This window comes from Ziziphus jujuba, chromosome 1 (assembly GCF_031755915.1).
Source record: "Ziziphus jujuba cultivar Dongzao chromosome 1, ASM3175591v1".
Lineage (NCBI taxonomy): Eukaryota > Viridiplantae > Streptophyta > Magnoliopsida > Rosales > Rhamnaceae > Ziziphus > Ziziphus jujuba.
The window spans coordinates 30,179,581-30,199,527 of record NC_083379.1 but is presented as its reverse complement, the minus strand read 5'-3'; the positions used below and the strand labels follow the sequence as shown (position 1 = coordinate 30,199,527).

The 19,947-nt window shown below is 34.2% G+C and overlaps 3 protein-coding genes across 4 annotated transcripts; 1 reads left to right on the top strand and 2 right to left on the bottom strand.

The window, feature by feature from the left end:
• Positions 1–1,961: 1,961 nt before the first annotated feature.
• LOC107427056 (two-component response regulator ARR18) lies at positions 1,962–7,369 on the top strand. Its single transcript, XM_016037392.4, has 6 exons — positions 1,962–2,627; positions 3,054–3,206; positions 3,353–3,757; positions 3,862–3,938; positions 4,583–5,842; positions 7,114–7,369. The coding sequence occupies exons 1-6, from the start codon at positions 2,480–2,482 to the stop codon at positions 7,183–7,185; spliced, it is 2,115 nt and encodes a 704-aa protein (XP_015892878.3). The 5' UTR covers positions 1,962–2,479; the 3' UTR covers positions 7,186–7,369.
• Positions 7,370–8,099: 730 nt separating this feature from the next.
• On the bottom strand, positions 8,100–13,193 carry LOC107427046 (calmodulin-binding protein 60 E). The gene is made up of 7 exons (XM_016037384.4): positions 12,761–13,193; positions 11,841–11,916; positions 11,635–11,693; positions 10,811–11,304; positions 10,121–10,281; positions 9,785–9,988; positions 8,100–9,312 (listed from the first exon to the last, which is right to left on the bottom strand). The coding sequence occupies exons 1-7, from the start codon at positions 12,880–12,882 to the stop codon at positions 8,590–8,592; spliced, it is 1,839 nt and encodes a 612-aa protein (XP_015892870.1). The 5' UTR covers positions 12,883–13,193; the 3' UTR covers positions 8,100–8,589.
• A 2,350-nt stretch (positions 13,194–15,543) lies between these two features.
• Positions 15,544–19,104, bottom strand: LOC107426984 (uncharacterized). 2 transcript variants are annotated; one of them, XM_060812798.1, is made up of 3 exons: positions 18,689–19,104; positions 16,286–16,309; positions 15,544–16,191 (listed from the first exon to the last, which is right to left on the bottom strand). In XM_060812798.1, the coding sequence occupies exons 1-3, from the start codon at positions 18,882–18,884 to the stop codon at positions 15,872–15,874; spliced, it is 540 nt and encodes a 179-aa protein (XP_060668781.1). In that variant the 5' UTR covers positions 18,885–19,104; the 3' UTR covers positions 15,544–15,871. The 2 variants fall into 2 exon arrangements, with proteins under 2 accessions (XP_060668781.1, XP_015892797.1); XM_016037311.4 differs by having other exon boundaries at positions 15,544–16,173; positions 18,689–19,085.
• Between the last annotated feature and the right edge of the window lie 843 nt (positions 19,105–19,947).

Sequence of the window (19,947 nt, the reverse complement as noted above, 5' to 3'; positions counted from 1 at the left end):
GCTAAGATATTTGGAAGAGCTAGATTGGTTTGGTACATATTTTGGTAGTCAAGCTGTTGAATTTTGATTGGTCAAACTAGATTAAATTGTAAACCAATCAATCCAACGCCTTGACATCTAAAACAAATCCAGCTCTTGCAAATATTTGAACTTACCTGATTCTTGATACATTTGATTATGGAGTAGAGTAACTGATTAGACAGCTGTCAACTAGCTCTGGAAGTTACAAAGCCTTTACTAAAGTGCCTTTACATAGGAAATTTATTTTATTTTATTAAATTATAATTTTTTTTTATAACTATTAAATTATATTAAAAATTAAAATTTAAAAAATAATTAAATATAAATTTAATAATATATTAAAATTTTATGTAGCAAAAGTAAAAATGATAATTTGAGTTTGAAAATTGTTTATATATAAAAATATATGCATATATATACAAGTGTATATATGTTTTATGCTTTTAAAAAAATAATTTTTTTTTTTAAAACCATGGATTTTATAATTATGGGTTTTAGTAATGAGTTTTGGAAGGTCTGACATCTGTAATATGTTTAAAATTCAAAATCTGAAAGTTATTATTAGATATTATTTTTATCTAAATTTCACAAAAGAAAGTTAACTTGTTTAGGGTTTACTTAACTATAAATCTGTATTCTATTTTAATTTGTTGACCATTTATATATTGTCATATCAATTGGTATTTAAAATATCAGCTAAAGAACCAATACATGTAATGATAGTGATAATATAATCTAATTCCCCGTTGAATTTCTTCAAGCAAAAGATAGATATTTATCTAGTAGTGGAGAATAGAACACAATTGAGATCTATATCAAATAAACGAAAAAATCTAATGTTTTACCAAATTTCCCAAATTTATAATGCGGGTTTGACAAATTTAGAAACAATTATAATTAACAAAGTGAAAGGGAAAAAAGCTTAATTACGAGTTTAATATTATTTAAATATGCATTTACAGTTTATTCTTATTCTAAAAAAACATCATAATTTAAAAACCTAAAGTTAGATATATTGTTTATATATAGGTTGATTTGCGATTGAACGTGGAACACATAGAATTATCTTAATTAACATTTGAATTATATCTTAAAGTTTTTTTTTTTTGGTTAAAAAACAAATAAAAGAAGATGCAATAAAAAACATTAGAATTAAGATAACTTTTGGACAAAAAAATACCAAACGTTATATTTTTCTTTTCAAGAATTTAATAAATACACATTGTTGAAAATAAAATCCCAATTGAATTATTATTATTTTTTTTTGAAAAATTCCAAATGTACAAATAAATATGATCAACCAGTAAAACTACTCCTTTTCGTCAAATCAGAATCAGGATCATTTAGAAACAAAATAAAAAATGGAATTTAACGGTGTAAGATGAAAATATGTTCCTAGAAACAGAAAATTTGACTATCATTAGCATTGAATGCCTAATATAATTAATCTGATTTTCTACATAAATTTTTTCATAAAAAATAATAATAAAAAAGAAAAATTTAACAGAAGAACCAGAGAGACAAGAGATATCACAGAACCCCATTAGGAAGACATTTGGTAATTATTTTCCAATCAGACAAGTTGGTGGGCCATGTTCAAGGATGATGAGCTCCTCATACCCTTTTTATCGCACCCTTTTTTGAATGCTACATCAAGTTCAACAACAACAAACACAGTTGCTTATTGGTGATGCATTGGGGTCCATTGTAAGTGTGGTGGACAGCATACTTAGAATAGGATTTCCTAAAGGTCTCATCCGCTTCCTTATAGAGATTAGAGACTGGGGACAGAGAGACAGAGAGAGAGTGTGTGTACCTTTGATATATTAATAGAATGAAAGTAAAAGCTTGAGAGAAGGACATAAAGAAGTTATATTATAATATCCATTTTAAAGACAAGGCTTCCTTTTTTTTTTTTTTTTTTTTTTTTTTGTTCTTGTTAAGAAGAAAAAGCTAAAGACAAAAGACAGTAGAGCGAGAAACCAAAGAGAAAGAATAGAGGGAGGGAGAGAGAGAGAGAGAGAGAGTTTTCTTTATTTTATTTTATTTTTATTTGTTAGGAGTCTAAAATACTAAAAAGATTTCTGTTTTGGTGGGTTGAAACTTGAAACCCTTTCACTCCGTTCTGGCCATCACCATCATTGTCCATTTGTACAGCTTTTACTTACTACCACATTCTCTCTCTCTCTCTCTCTCTCTCTCTGTGGCCAGTTTCTCCTTTTGATCTCTCCCATTGTTCTGTCTCTTGGCTCGTGTTCTTTTGTCTTCTGGGGTTGTTGAAAAAGGCTCGGAGACCAAGTTTCAAGACTCAAAAAGTCTCAAAGTTTTCAACTTCCTCTTTTTTTTTTTTTTTTTTTTTGTTGTTGTTGTTGTTGTTGTTGTTGTTGTTTCTTCTCTGTGGTATTTGCTTGGTGCTCTGTTTTGTTGGGTGTCTGAAGGTGGTAGACCGTAGTTAATAATGACTGTGGAGGGCCAGAGGGGTGGCTTTGTGGTTGAAGATGGAGCAACTGACCGGTTTCCGGTTGGTATGCGAGTTCTGGCTGTTGATGACGACCCAATTTGTTTGAAAGTGCTTGAGAATCTGCTTCGTAAATGCCAGTATCATGGTTGGTTTTGTCTTTTTCTTCATCTCTCTTGTTGTGTTGAATTTCATGGAATTATCAATTATTTGAATTGAAAATGGTATTATTACATAATTTATGGTGATGTTTTTTGTTTTCAGTATAGCATATATTTCTCTTCCATGTTGCTCTGTTCTATTGTTTACAGTAGGTTCGTTAATCTAATGACAACATTTTTCTCAATTCACTGTTCACTTGTGAAATCAGGTTTTCATTTCGTACTTTTTAAAAAAAAAAATTAATTAAGAAAAAAGGCTTTTGGGCTGTCTATGAATTGTATTATTCTAATTATCTGCGTTATGCTTTTTAATTTTTGAAAGTTAAATGCGGATGTTAATCTTTGATTGTGTCTTTTGGATTTTGATTCGGAAATTTGGGTTATTTTTTTGACGTAATTAATGGGTTGTGCAGTTACTACAACAAATCAGGCTATTGAAGCACTGAAAATGCTCAGGGAAAATAGAAATAAGTATGACCTTGTGATCAGTGATGTAAATATGCCAGACATGGATGGTTTTAAGCTCCTTGAACTTGTGGGCCTTGAAATGGACCTTCCTGTTATCAGTAAGACGAATCCCTTCTTCTTTTCTGGACCATATTCTATATATTTTTCGTTTATTCTTTATTAGGTAAAATACTTCCTGTTTTGTAGTAATTGTTTTGAGGCGCTGATAAATTAGCTCACTCTTTTTGTCCTAAAATGTATCCAGTGTTATCAGCACACAGTGATACCAAACTTGTTATGAAGGGAATTATTCATGGTGCTTGTGACTATTTGCTGAAACCTGTGCGAATCGAAGAGCTCAAGAATATTTGGCAACATGTAATCCGTAGAAGGAAGTCCAACGCCAAGGACCAAAATAGGCCCCCCAGTTTAAATAAGACCAGTCATGGAACTGAAGCTCGAAAAGCTGTAGCAACTACAGGTAATTCAGACGAGGATGGAAAACTCAGTAGGAAACGGAGGGACCAAAACGAAGATGAGGAAGAATATGGCGAAGATGATGAATATGAAAATGAGGATGACCCCGCAACCCCGAAGAAGCCTCGGGTAGTTTGGTCTGTGGAGCTACATCAGAAGTTTGTTTCGGCTGTAAAACAATTGGATCTTGAAAGTGAGTGTTTTGACATAACAGATATTGCATTGCTTTTCTTATATGGAGATAATCTTATTTCTTGTCTGTTTTATTTTATTTTATTTTTTTCTCAATTCATGCAGAGGCTGTTCCCAAGAAAATTCTTGACTTGATGAACGTTGAAGGATTGACAAGGGAAAATGTTGCCAGTCATCTACAGGTGCATATCTTTTCACTGCCTTGTGTAATGAATTTTCTCTTAGTGTAGCTTTTCTACAGAAAAATCTTTAAGTTGAATTTAACCATTTCAACATTGGAATAATATTGAACGTGGTTATAGTAATAATATATGAGACTATATGACTTTTTTATAGTGGAAGATTTTGCACAAAGTAGTAGGTAACGGTTTAATAATGAAGGTAGCAGAAAAGATTGCCTGTTGATTATTTGGATATTTATTTTTCCAATAAGGCTGCTGATTTGGACCCCTGAAACTTCAGTTTGAATCAAGACAGCCACATAATTCTGGAGTTGAAAATATTAGTCTATACTTTTCTATGCAGTCCAGTAGTCCTTGTGTGATTATGGATTACCAACTAAAATAATTCTGGTGTTGAAAAGTTAGTCCATGCTCTTCTGTGTAATCCTTCAGTGCTCGGATGATTATGGGAAACCATGACCTTTGTATAACTCAATTTAGAGGGATTGTTACTCTAGCAAAGAAAAATGATTGTTCCAATGTCTTGTAGTATGTTCCCGGACTCTAGTAACCTGTCAATGAGGCTGCAATATTGATAAGCTTAATCATTATGAATTTCTTCTAAATAGCTTAATTTAGGCTCACCATTCTATGTTATGTTGCAGAAATATAGGCTCTACCTGAAAAGAATAAGCACTGTGGCAACCCAGCAACCCAGCATGGCTGCGGCTTTGGGTGTTAAAGATTCTACTTACTTGCACATGTGTTCGCTTGATGGATTTGGAGATTTACACGCCTATACTGGATCGGGAAGAGTTGCAAGCACTGCTCTAATGCCCTACTCACCTGGAGGGATGCTTGGTAGGTTAAACTCTCCAGCTGGTTTGAACTTGGGAGGAATAGCCTCTTCTGGACTCGTACAACCTGGTCATCCACAAAACTTCAGCAACTCTTTCAATTCTCTTGGGAAGCTACAGCAATCTGTGCCTGCAAGCCAAACTTCAAATTTATTTCAACGGATTCCAACATCATTGGAGCTCAATCAATTGCAACAGAACAAGTGCACTGCTCACATTGGAGGGTTCAATCCCATTAACAATCCAACAGGTTTTACATTGCCTACTAACTATCCAGACACTAGAGTAAATGTAGGTAGCTCAAGCAATTCTCTGTCCAGTACTTCAAGCAATCATTTGATATTACAAGGAAGTACACAGTCAATGCTTAGTAGAGTAGCATCGGGGAACCATGGGCTGGCTTCATCAAACCCGGAATCTTTTGATCTTGGTATCAGTGGTTCGTCTAATTCCCTAAATCACAATCCATGTAGTGAAAGGTGGCAGGGTGCTGTTAAATTATCAAAATTTCAATCAAATGCTTTGCCTATGAGTGGGTCTTTTGATCATGGTGGCTTGCATTCCAGTAACTTGGGTATTTCCTCTTCCAGCCCTCAGATTGGGAACAATCCACATGATTTTTCTTCTACAAGTGTTCCTCTGGGTCCTTTAGAGGAGCCTAGAGTGGATCTACAAGGTGAAGAAGGCTTGATTGGTAATATTGTCCAGACAATAAATTACACACAGAAGCAAAGGTGGGAAGAACATAAGCAAGATTACAACTGCTACTTGAATCAAACTTTTGGTTCCATTAATTCCCTGGTATCTGCTAATAGGAATTTGAGTCCCTTAAGCCAAAGTCTTGACCAGAGCAATGCAGTCTGCAGTAAACAGATTGATGCATCTCTAATTGATCAATTAAATGGGACTTCATCTGCTGTTCATTCCATTGTGGTTGCAGAATCTGCAATGGACACCACGATGAAGCCCAATGAGAACTACTCCTTTGACCCAACAAAATTGCAGGATGGTCTCATTCAAAACAGTTATGGATCCTTGGATGACATAATGAATTCTATGATGGAAAGGGTATGTCAATTCTTGGCTCTTACATTAATGATTTTTGTGCTATTATTTTGGCAGTCACAATTTTGAATTGTTATTGAACAGTTGATTCAGTCAACATTGAAAAGTATAATTTTGCATTTATATGTCTACGCTGTCTCCTACTTATTAGTGCAATGAACTTACAAGGGATTTATCATTTGCCTAACACCCACGCACACACAACACACAGAAAATAATAATAATAATAATTGAAAAAAAAAAAAAAAACTGCTCATTTTTCCTTTAATTCTTTGTCTATTGGGATTCAAAAAATCTTTCTCATTTGTTTCTTACTTCTTGAGCTGTTTAAGTTCATGTTTCTCTGGTACACATCTTGTGTACCTGTTAAAGTATTTTTTAATTTTTTGGACTTTTTTGGGCAATAAACTACTGCTTTCTTAACTATACGACTTGATTGTCAATGGCATGATTCAAGAATTGTTATTAGTTTCCCTACTTCCTAACTTCTTAGCTTGGTATTATTGTCAAAATTGTCTTCATTAATTTAATATCTAGATTCTTTTCAAGTCTCTACTAATTGTATGCCTATATCTGTATACCAAGTGATGGATATTCTGTATTTGCTTCTTTTGGGGGTTTCTAAAGGTTGTTGGCGGTTGCATTTTGTAAGAAGCCTATATGTATACAGAAGTAAATGGAGTCTTCTATTCTTCTACTGTGATGGACACTTGATAGTCTGTTCGTCCCAAAACCCTCTTTTTAGTATTGTCACTCGTTGTCTTTTTAAATGGAATTTGTACTGTCGGTGCCTAGAATATGATGTGCCCATTTTCTTGATATTCTCCTTGCATGAATTTAATTGTATGATATTATTTACTCCTATGAGTTTACGTGCATGGTGTTCTTATTCTTGTAAAAACTTTTAGATTCAACTCATGCAGTGTCCGCTTGTCCCAATATCCTTCTTGGACATGTTAGAATCGTTGGTAAAAGGGTCAATTACCTAACAGTTATGAGCATTTTGTTAGATAATAGGAGGATATCTGCAATATAAGAAAGCAAGAGCACAAGATTTCTTTTGGTATGATAGCTTCTTTTGCATACATGTCTCTTAGGATGCAAATTTGATATCTTAGAGGAAGCGGGGATGTCTCCCTAACTTCCTGAATAGGCTAATTTTGTTGGAGGGAATGCAAAACATTTCCATATAGATTGACTGTTTTCTAATACGGTTATCTTCCATAAGTACATTGTCTGAGCTTTGTATAACAGGATAGTGTTTGTTTTATCAGGGACAAAACGAAACTGCAATTGGGGATGCAGAATTTGGATATGATGCTTATTCTCTTGGATCATGTATATGAGACCGCCGCAGTTGATTTTTAAAGAATGGAAGGGAAAACTCCTCTATGAGGATCTTGTATCTTATGTAATTTATTTCTTCTCTCTGTAATTTATCTCCCATCTTCAACTACTTTTATCACCTGTTACTTATATTCCATTTCTCCTTTGCAAATGGCAAACAGCAAACAGACGTCTTTCTTATTCTTTCCGTGGCTTCTCTTGTCTTTTTCTTTTTTGTTGGAATAAGCTCATGAGAAGTTTTCAAGTTTTCAAGTACATATTATTTTTGCTTTGTTTTGTTTTGATTGGTTTTATTAAAATCAAAGTTCACAAAATTTTTTTAGGTGGGTCTTTAGTACATGCACCAATTAGATATGATGATCCTCCTCCTTATCTTCCCCACTTCCTCCCTAGAGATGGAGGCTGATTTAGTTTTATTAAAAAAATTTTGGCATATAAAAAAAATAATAATAAATAAACGATGGTTAATACATAGATCTAGCTCTGCAAAGGTCTTTCAATTAGAAATTGCAAAGGTTCTTGACCCTTGATGTTCTAAATCTTGTCCACCTTTACACATGTATGATTGATCTATGATGTAGACACCTCCATGACACGAAACTTGAACCAATTCCAAGTCCGAATCCTCTCATCTCCACATTCAGTCCTTTTAACAGCTTATTATATGATCTTTTCAGGACTAGGTAGTTGAAACTATTTCACTTGCTATGCTAGAAGAGTTCTACCTTCCCCTAATTCTGCTTTTTCTGAGGTAAAAGATAGAGAAATCTTGTTACATAGCATGATGAACATATCAACAATCAAGCAGTCTTGCCAACATCCTTGAGTCTCCAAATTTTCTAAATCAAGCAGTCTTTAGTTTAGTATAGATCTGGTGATCTGATCTATAATATATGCAACTTTGGTCTATCTCTTAATCCCAAAAAATAATAATAATAATAATAAAATAAAAATTGCAGTGTTGAGTGAAAAAAATTCGTTGTATTTCTACAAGAAGTAAAAGGGAATATTTGAAAAATACTGTCATTCACAAGAAAATACAGGCAATGAACTTGTAACAAGATTAACTCGGTAGACATATCCAACAAATTTAATTTACAAGGAAGAAAAATTTCTAAGTGAATTTTTTAATTGAGTTTTTTTTTTTTTTTTTTTTTTTTTTTTTTTTTTGTTTTTGGCAGGAATAATTTTGTTATTGAGTTTGGCTAAGCCGTAGGTGATAATAAAAAACCTATGGAATCATGTTGAATGCAGCCCTCTCACTTTCAGTCTTTTGTAGAACTTAAATGTTTCAAGTTTTTCAATATGCTTTTCCTGTGTTCCCTCTCCAAGCAAATGAGTTCCAAGGCATAAAACACATCTTATAGTATTGAACTCTGTAGTAATAAACTTAAGCATTTATCTCAATCTAGCTCTGCAAGCTGAGCTCTTCTTTCTGCAGCTTTCCTCCTAACAAATATTCCCCACCTCAAAGCGGCTCTGAGTTTAAGCCACCCAATGACAGCCTTCCCTGATCCCCGACCACGCTCTCGCTCAAACTGTTGATCCATTTGAGGCTCGTATTGTACACTGTAAGTGTAACAAGCTTCATCAGAATTACCCAAACCAGATCCCATTCCACTACCAACTCCCATAGTGAAAGTCTTCAGCAATCTCTGCATGTCATCACTCTCCAACATCTCTGAACTCCTTAACCGAATTTCATCAGCAACAAAAGCTTCTAAACCCTGCCCGTTCCTTGGCCGTGACCAATCTCCTGGAAAGTATGAACAACCAACTGCTCTAGTTCCAGCTGACATGTAATCCATGCTGCCAGACAATGCTGCTTGTTGGTTATTTATAGTCACCAAGGCTGTTGGATCAGACCTCACAAATGGAAATTCAATGAACTGAGGGACTGCTGATTGGTTATTTTGTAAGTGCTGGTTGCATTGAGAGGAGATATACTGCTCCCTGGTCTGAGTTGCTTCACTACGGTGATCTGTGGCATAGTTATCAGCCACAGCTGTAGCTGAGGTTATCAACCCTTTTCTGGTATTAGTGAGGGAGTTTAAGACTTTTCCATCATATTCTACAACTTGATGCCAATTTTCATATGCTCTTTTCACAAGTGAATCCACTGAAACCTGCATGGAAAGCTCTTATGAATAAGCAAACTTTAAAGAGAAAGTAAAAGTTATTAACGAAGTTGATTACAAACATAAAATGAAAATGTTTTTCCTTCTCAAGGACATGCTCATTCAATCCCTAGAAATTAAGGCAAGTCTCATTCTGTTTATGAAAACCAGTATAACAAGCAAAAATTGGAGCAACCAAACTGCACCCTTATTCTATGTTTTCTCATACAACTTCAACTAAAACAGATTTTTTTGAATTATTACTACTTAGTTTATTAGGTGTATAATGAATTGACTCAAAAGAAATGCAATCCACAAAGAAGTTGATGATTAAGTACTATTACAAAGTAAGGTTTTGGTCCTGAAATTCTTTGAAATTATGCCTTTTTGCAGATTAATGTGATGGTTAAATGAAGTAGTTATTGCTAATTTAGGCATGCAATCATTACCAACATTACTGAGAAGTTTTAAAATTTTCGACCTTTTGATTGTAGGTAAGCGATTCTAGAGAGAGAAACTGGGCATCAGCTATAAGTCCCCTGAGCTCATAAATATGGTTAAAAACAACACCAGTGCTATGAGTTTCATCAGTGTAGTAAACATAGAGCTTCCCACCCAAGACACATGTCTTGGCATGCTCCACAGTGTTCTCCCACATCCTGTTTGACATTCCACTCCCAAGGATCTGATTGTGAAATCAAGTACAAAATGCAGAATGATTAATGAACAATACATGAAGAAAGAAAATACTGGAAGAATATAAAGAAAATGCTTGACATGCATCTTAAAAAAGAAGCTAATAGGAAGAGATGCTTACACTTCTCAATCTTTGTGGATCCTTAACGAGAAGACGAAGAAAGTCTTCAACAGTTACAATCTCAGCCTTAATCAGTTTCTTATGCAGAGCTCCATCCTTGGCTATTCTATCCAATCTCCAAACTTCGTCATGCAATGCAGGTGGGTAATGTTTCTTGTACACTGCAGATCATTTGAGCAATTATCAATAAGACAAACCAAAAAAAAAAAAAGAAAAAAAGAAAAAAGGACTTTTCATGCATAAATTTGTGTACAACATAAATCGTGACATAAAGGATGGAGGATCAAAAGTTTGTCTTGATATGCCTTTCGGTCGGCTAGAGAACAAAATGGTTTAGAATATTCAGAGATTTTTTAGGAAGTTTCAGATGTTTTAGGTAATGTCATCAACCCATACGCTAAACGAGTTTTACAGGAAGTGATGATAAGGGATTATTATGCCAAAAGGCATGTACACTGAATATTGCAGCATCCCAATAGAAGATTTTGGTAAACTTACTGAACGAACAGTTCGAATTAATTTATTCCACCGACTTAAGTACTTTCATGAAAGTTCTTAACTGGATAAATCATTTGGTGAGCAGAGAATTAATATATATTATTTCATGTGTTTTGCAGACCTGAGTTTTGAATTTTCTTGTCTTTGCCAATTGTACAGGAAAACTTATTTGCATTTTGTCAGAGAACTTACATTCTCCTCTATGATCTTTGACAGCAAAGGCATCTGTTTTAGCCTCACGAACACGAATCCCCTCACAGTATCCAGGGGCAACCTTAACACCAAGCCTGAATTTCCTGCTCCTTATCCAGCTAGAATTGTCAGTGAAAGTAAGATCTCCTAGAGTACCTATCCCTTCCTTTAGAGTCACTTGTAGATCTCCTGTGAGAAGTGGCCTTTTCCCCTCGCGTTCCTTTAGTTCATAGTTTTCAAAGTGCTCAGAGGTCCAGTCATCTTCAGCTTCCTCGTTGAAGTCACCTTCAAGCACCACAACATTCAGTTTAACAGCTGATTCTGGTCCTGTTTGCATTATGTTGCCAGTATTCATGTCTAGTAAGACAATATGAATTGCTGCTCCTTGTTCTCCCTCAACCTTTGCGCCTGTGAATATATGAGGTGGCATCCTCGTTTTGAAATGAAGCTGCAGAACTTTTCCTTCTGGGCCTTGTATTCTCGGTGGTGAAGACCTGCCATGGTAAAAGAAAACAATTAATTTGAAAAGATCATGATGAATATCACAAAACTTCTGCCATTTCTTCATGTTCCAGTCAACTCAGTTTGCATCATATCACCAAGGCGCGATATTGCAAAAGAATTGTTTGTGTTCAAATGGTCTTCATTTGAGTTACATTACTCACTCACTTATGCTTGCAATTAGCTAATTCCATTGCATGCTTGCATTTGAAGCCTGTGATGTGTTTACATTACTCACCCACCTATGCACTAGGCTACAAGATAGCCGGTTCAAATGGTAAATTCATGCCTCAAATATTTGAAATGTTACAATAGGAACATACCTGCCAGCTAGTTTACCATGACCCAACTTTGTCAAAGCTCGCTCTACTTCTTCACTTACCTGCTCAAGAAAGTTGCAGATGATAAAAACAATGAGACCGACTACTTTATGCATGATTGAAGACATTGTTAAAAGAAAATCTAATCATTAAATTACTTATTAGAGAAAATTCATGTCTGCAATATCATGGCACCAATGATGACTCACAATTCTCCGAAGTAGAGGCTCCAATGACGAACAAAGTCTTTGCATGCTATCCACCTTTAAAGCTTCCACAATTACACTGCATAAGAAATAAACTGAATAAACAAAGTGGACACCAAAAATTGCTGCTGATCCCTTGAAAAACCAACTATAACTTTAAGTCCATAGAAGCTTGAGAATGCCAACATTTTAAGAACTTGGTAAATAAGTCTTAAATATCTTGTTGCAGTCAAGCTTTTGTCGGTCTATCTTGTTGGACGTGGGAGATTTTATGTCTAAAAAACATTGTCCAGAACAGAGCAGTACTAATCTATTGCACAGAATTGAATTCATCAACTTGTATGAGTGCGGTGTAAAATATGCCATTTTCATCAGTCATAGTAGTATATATGCTAATATAATCTGAAAATCAAATTTTAAATTAAACCCTATTAGGGAAACTGCCAGATTAAATCAAACGTTCTTTGGCTTAATGTCAAGTATAACTACAATTATATTAAATACAGCATTGAATACCATCTAATTATTGAGCTGTAGGTTATAATTTAGATTCTGATTTGCTTGACTAAATAAACCTGGTTGCCACTTTCTTTCCATAAGCTTGCAAATTATATCATAGACTGCATATTATGCTTATCTTAGTGTAGAATAAAGGTCCTCAGTGAAATTTTTTTTTTTTTTCCCCCCTCATTGACAAATGACAATCTGAATAAATGGACTTCATTCTCTCAAGTAATGTTATCAGATCCCGAAATTCATGGAACCACACAGTCCTAACAGCAAGAGACTTGGTCAAACAGTTAAAGCAAAGTAACAGCAAAAACTCAAAAACCAGAACCTATTAGCCGAAGAAGAACACCCTTAAACAGAAACCAATGAAATCCTAATCCAATTTAAAAAACAGGTAGAACAAGGAAACAAACCTTGCCAAAGCAGGCAATCTGCGTTTCTTTGACTCAGGTAAGTGGTTTTCAGCACCATCATCTTGCACACCCTGCTCATACCCTCTCTTCTCCATCATCCTCATAGACCTTGAACCTTCCATTTTGAGAAACTTATCCAATCCTTTTACTGGTATATTAGTACAAATCTAAATTTAGAAACCTTAGATTGTCCCTGTTGTTACAAATCAACATATACTCACAGAAGGTTCATGGAAGAACACTAAAGGAACTAAAAGCAAATTTGCTAGTTTAAGCCCCAAAAGTTTTTCAGAACCCATAAACAAAAATAGGTCCTTTTGTGATGATTTTTGGATCTGGGTATTGCAAAGAAGATCTCTTTATGCAGTTTTGAATGGATCCAACTTGATTTCTTTATATTATTCTAATGCAGAATATATATTTATTTCAGTGTAATTATATTTATACATAATATATTTCAACGTCACAGCTGGGTCTGGTGTGTCATGCTTGTGCATGAAAGTTGAAAGTTTGAAACCGCGTTTTTTAATGTTTTTTTCGGAGGCTCTTTTGATACGCAGTATGAAATTGAGTCAATGGTTTTGGATTGGCAGTATCTTTATTTTTAATCATAAAATAATTATGGTATTGGCACAACCTTCTTTTTTTTTTCTTTTTTTTTTTTTTTTCATTGGTGACCAAAAGTGCTTTACTGGCTACAATTACAAAGGGCCAAAAAAAAAAAAAATAATAATAATAATACATACTATTAACCCTTTCGAACCAGATTCTTACCTGGTTTTAGAGTCAACTCCACACCTGGCCCAAACCCCCAACCCCAATCCATATAAATATATATATATATATATTTTCGAAGGAATTGTCCCTTTCCCTTGAATTGCTTCTGTTTTTCTTGTTTGACTTCATACTCATTCTCAAACATCCCTTCTTTTGTCATTATCAAAAAGCAATATTTCACCACTTAATCCCGTTGCAATTACAGACCTCAGTTTTAAGTTGATTTTACTTTATTTAACCATGTTTTTTCTATTAACAAGTTAGGACCTTTGGTTTTGGTTTGATAATCTACTTGCAAAGTTGAAAGGGGTTTACATCTCTCATTTGGGTTTTTGGCAATTCAAAGTCGAGACTATTTATTTTTTCTGTTCCAAAAAAAGGGGATCCCTGCCTATTTGCCTTGTTCCATCTTTCCCTTTCACAGTTGAGCAAATGCTTCACATTTATGGTGTTTCAGTCACCTTTTAGTAGCTTCGAGGAATCACCCTCTTGGGTAATTGGAAGCAGGTTTTTAGTTTTTATTTTACTTTATTATTATTATTATTATTATTATTTTTATCAGATATAATGCTTCCTAAGCCGTACCCAAAACTTGGTTGGAGGGTATTAGATTGTTGGTAGGTCCTCCAGCCAATGCCATGCATAAGCAGTCATGGAAATTATCAGTTTTCTCCTTGCCATAAAAACTCCTACCGTAACTTCTTAGATGAACGTCTAACTTCCTTCTCTAAGAATGAAAGGAATCCATCCCATTTAGATTTACTTACAAGCAAAGCAACCAACCACCAACACATACAATCAGGAGAAAACCATAAACAAAATTTAAATGTCATCTTAATTCCACTGGAAAAAGAAAATGGAACTTGTATGTTTAATATCAGAGATCTTGGAATACATATTTTATCCCTTGTTGGGTAATGTTTATGTTTAGGTTTTCTACTTTTCATTTTTGTTTGAGAAATCAAATATAAATAAAAGATAAATAACTACTATGATACTCACTTATAATAACAAAAAGGAAAATCATTTGTCAAAATGAATCTCATTTAATAAACAATTTGAAATGATTTTCAATTTGGTATTTCTGTTTTGTTTCTTTAACGTTGTTGTTCAGATCAAAAACATAAACGTTACTGAACAAGCACTTACTAGTAGTTTTATTTTTTTGGTATCAATTAACACCAAATATTGTATTTATATTCTTCTTACAATATATAGCTTCAGAATAAGTGATTTTTTTATTTATTTATTTTAAAAAAAAAAAAAGGAGTAAGCGATTTTATGTCTTTCGGTATTTTAATTGTCAATTTGCATGGGCAGCTAATTTATGAAATATGAAACGAGCTTGGAAATTGATTGAAACTAAGAAAGAATCTAATAAGCTAGCTTCTAAAGTCTGCCAAGCAGTATTAGTTCAATCATTTACGTGAATTTATTCAAACAAATTTGTAATAGCAGTTTTCGAATCATTTACGTGAATTTATTCAAACAAATTTGATATAGCAGTTTTTTAAACTATTGACCATCTAGATTACAATAGAGGTGGAAACAACTTTGTTCATGCTTTATCCTGTATTCCTAAAATTCCAAAACTTTGGTCATAATCAGTCGAGGTGGAATCCATGCGCAATAGTTTGATTACTCAGTCTATTATTTCTAAACACATCTTTATCTTTTCAAATCTCATCTAACACTAATCACCAACAAACAAAAAAATCTCATCTAATATTTTATTCAATTGCATTAAACACTTCTACTATTCTACCAAAACCATGGTCTAATTGTCAATGGAACGGTTAGCGTTGGGATGCCTGAGGCTGGTAGGATCGCATAATCTATGCCCCCTTTTTGTAAAGGAGTTTGGCCACCAAATTTTTTGAGACTTCATGACCTCGAATTGGGAAAAGCATGATGAGAAGTTTGAAGGAAAAATAATAATAATAATAATAATAATAATAATAATAATAAAAAGAATAAAAAAAAGCACACTTTAAAAGTTGTAGATGTAACAAAGAACTGGCTCAAGAATTTGTTGGTATAAGTAAATTTATAACCAAATGAAACACTTGGGTTGTACACCGACAGTTTATCAAATTATATCATTATGGTCACGACAGAGCTAAGGATCCATAAATTCGTTTACAAAGTAACAAAACTCATCATACATGCTATTTGTGAACATTGCAACTACAATTGGAGAGAAAAAGAGTGAGGGAGACAGAAACTTAACAAGGTGTCAAATCCAAGCAATTGGCTTGGCTGCACGTATAAATACTGCGTATGGTATAAATCAGCAGTTGAACCTGAAAACTTGTGATCAAATGTTGAAGATGGTTATTCCCCTTCCCAACCCATTTGGTGGGCTCGCCGTTGCCACATAGAGGTCACCTTCCTCTCCTTGATGAGCAATGCTTCGGCACGCTCTCTGGCCTGCTCGCAAGTTTCTGTCGCAGCATTGCATTTTTCTGCTTCTCTTTGGTATTGAGATGCCACCCTTTTTGCATCAGCAAGAGTGATGTTCATATGTCGGGCGTGCTCCTCAGCAACTGTTCCTTGCAGCTTCAACTCCTCGGTTAGAAGGTCCACAAATTGTTTCTCCATCTCCTGCTTGAGATCCGGGTCATTACTTCCACAATCTGTGTCAATCAGCATGACTAGCACGTTAAACAGAAGTTAAGGATGAATGTAATAGATAACTTTTATTCAGTAAGAAGTCCAACTAATTTAAACAGTAGATTGCACTCTAACCTGAGACCGAGAGATTGGCCAATCCTGCAAAACATTGGCAGAAACAAATGATGACAAATGTTAGTACATTGTTAGGAAAGAAACCTCCTCGTACAACAAACTTAGAAACATTAAGTAAAAAAGAGGCCACTGAAATCAGCAAGCATGACTTTCAGATTCGGCATATAATTGAAAGCTCAAATTTTCTCTTTGAAAAAAATTAAATACAATTAACAAAAGATAACAGATCTGAAGAAAAAACATAAAAAATATGCACACAGAACTTGCTATACCACATATTAAAGAATGTGATCTCATATTTTTTTCTTTCAATATGGATCTCCTTCAAAAGAAGGCTTTTTTTCTTACGAAATGAACATTGGAAAACAATCCACACAACCCAAACAGACAAGTCTTTCCACTGCAAGTCAATGGAATTGAACATCTGGATGCTCATCTTTTCAGGAAGGCTTAAGCACCCTTAAATTTTACTGAACAGATACTGATACATAGTAGATTTAGCACTTCACAGGATATACAAACATCCACTACATGGTTCCATCAACATGTATATTGCACAACACTCTTTAAGGCCAATGGTGTATCATTGACTTGAGTTAAAAACAAGAATATAACATAAACATTTGCTTTGCAGACACAATATGGCAGATCAAGAACTAAGACAAAAAGCATATCCTAGTTATTGATTTTACTCAGTAAAAATACTTCACCTTATGACATCATGATGAGCAGCTAAACCAATTAATAATCAGGTGACAATTCTAACAGAACTTTTCTGTATCTTGACCAAACTCTAAAAGGTAAACAAAATAAAACTTTCCAAAGAAAAAAAATAATGATCAAGAATAAAGAATCAGATAATTAATTTATCATCTACAAATTAATCTGACTATGTTACTACATGGAAGTAATTTATGTGCAGCAAATGTTGCCAAAAATAAAATGGATATTTTAATCATGTGACCGCTTATAGTATCAGGCTCTCAGCACCTAACTGTAAATGGTGTTGCTAAATTTCAACAGATCAATATCCAGACTTACAAGCAAACATAGCTGAACAGCATCTAATTTTTGAAGGGAAAATGGAATTTGCTAGAACCAAATAATTTACCAAATTTAGAGGGCTGGGGCAAACTACACAGCTTTAGCACCTTAATATGAACTACTGAATCATACTAGATGCTAAATTTGCTAATCTTTTACCAGTCATTGACATGAGTGCAACTCTAAAGTAAAATATTAAAGATACAAGAACCACAAATCTTACATCCCTCTCACTCAAAGGTATGCCGTTGCAATTGGAGTGCAAGAGTCAAATTTATTTCAAAGCCAAAGATACAGTTGTTTTAGACCAATTAGTTCAGTGTCATTTCAATGATCATGGTGTTCCTCCATACTCAGAAGCAATGCCCAGTTGCCCACAACTGCCATCCAGCCTAAGGGCAAGGCTACAACAGTACCAATAGAATTGATGCAGCCTTTCCAAACTAGTGATGAAATTCCTAATTAATATTCATGCTCTGTGTTTCAAATAGATACGCCACAGTATATGCCTTAGGCCACTGGCCAAATTATTTATAAGATTAAAAGTTTCTTTGCGAATTAAAACAGTAGTCATAGGTGCCTTAATTCTTTGTTCTATAACTTAAATATTTCATTCTTTTTCAAGCTCAATCCTTGAACTTTGCTGATTCCATTAAAACTGCCGTTGGGTCACTGGTCAAATTGGGTGCTGCTATTAAGGAATAGCTTAGATTTAATTAGTGAAGGGCAACATTTTACGGCATCAAGACTTGTACAACAAACTACAAGAAACGCAATACATCTAAGAAAGGAAAGTTTCAAATTATATTTTTCCATTCCGTGCCTAGACACTCAATGCTTCTTCAACAGTTAGTTTACTATAAAAACGAGCTCTCCAGCACCCACGGAGTACAATACAGAACATGGTTATCCATGCCTCTGGAATGGCCACCCCGTTATGCTGGCATAAAGGACAAGGTGTAAAGTCAGATCCAGAAAAGATTTTTCCTAAGCATCACTAAATTCTTAAGGATACATATAAGATCCGTATCAATTGCAGTATCTACATTTCTAAACTCCCTAAAGATCCGCCGCAGATGCTAAAGAGCATTTATTAGATAAAAGATAAACTGAATATGAGATCCTAATGTTTCAGTACACCTAGAACAAGAAATACGATAGAAGATCCCCCAAATTAATGAAATGGGTACCATTAAATTCCATCCAAATCAACGTAAAACCAAAGAAAAACGCATAATCTGAAGCACCCAGAAACAGTACAGAAAAAAACCTGTACAGAAACGACAAGCAAAACACAGAAGAGAGAGAGAGAGAGAGAGAGAGAGAGAGAGAGAGAGAGAGAGAGAGAGGCAATGGTACCAGGAGCAATCTTGAGAAGAGAGAGAGGAGGAGGACAATCACAGATGCAAGGTGGACAAGAAGAAGACTTTGGATCGGCTAAGCTTAGAGTCTTCTTGAACCTCCAATAAATGGCAGGACCGCAGACAGCGAGTGCGGAAGCAATGGCAAAGACCACCAAACAACACCTCACGCAAGTCCCAGATCGCCTTGACATCTCTCTCCTTCTCTCTCACTTTGGTCTTTTGGTTGGGAGTGAAAGAGAAAAGCGAGAGATCTACTGGGTGGATTTGGACTGAGTTGTAATAGTTGAAGCAGTGTTAAACTGGTTTTGAACAAACTCACTGTCTTCCCCTTTTATTAATGAGCTGTTATTTGTAATCTAACAAGCTAACAAAAACTCTACCTTTCCCACTCACAATTTTATTTTTATTTTATTTTATTTTTTCAGTTTTTCTCTGAGTCAAATCTCTTCCTATTGCGATTAGCACGTTTTTTAGTGATTATTTACCAAGAAGAAAAAACATTTTCTGGTGATTAAATACTGGCTCTGCTTCATCAGGTCAAACCATTATTTATTTATTTATTTATTGTTTTTAAACTTCATTTTCATTTAATTTATCATTCATTTTTCCTTTTTTTTTTTTTTTGGGTTAATTCCAGCCAAAATAGTGAAACCTTTTTTGGGGTATGGCAGAAAAACGTATAATGAATGTCGGTGTTATCAGTTGGAATTTTTATTTTATCAAAATTTTTTTAAAAAACCAATAGCGTGTCATCTGTTAGTTTTAGGTTTTGTTTTTATTTTATTTTTTATCAATTACTATTTTTATGTTATGATTTTTTTTATCATTATGTTTTATTTTTTGATGCTACTTAATAGATTCGATATTTATATTATTTATTTCACAGTTAATCCATAGTAATTAACCAAAACAAAAAGTAAATCTATTTTATCTTTGTCATTAAAAAAGAAAAAAAAAAAAAAAACTAGTAGAGTTAGACATGATTTTTTTTTTCTTTTTTTTCTTTTTTCAGAGAAAGAGAAATCTTATTAGACAAAACCACCGTTACAGAAATCATCCTTAATAAATGAAACAAGCCAAGAAGGCTCTACTTCCATCCACAATTGATAAGATGACAAAGATAGAGATGTTTAGCAACTTCATGAGCTGCTTTATTAACCTTTCTTGGAATATACTTACCATAATTAAGAAACTTCAATACTTTTAACATGACTTGTTCCACCTTTTCCCCAATAAAAGAATGTATTCCCAGAT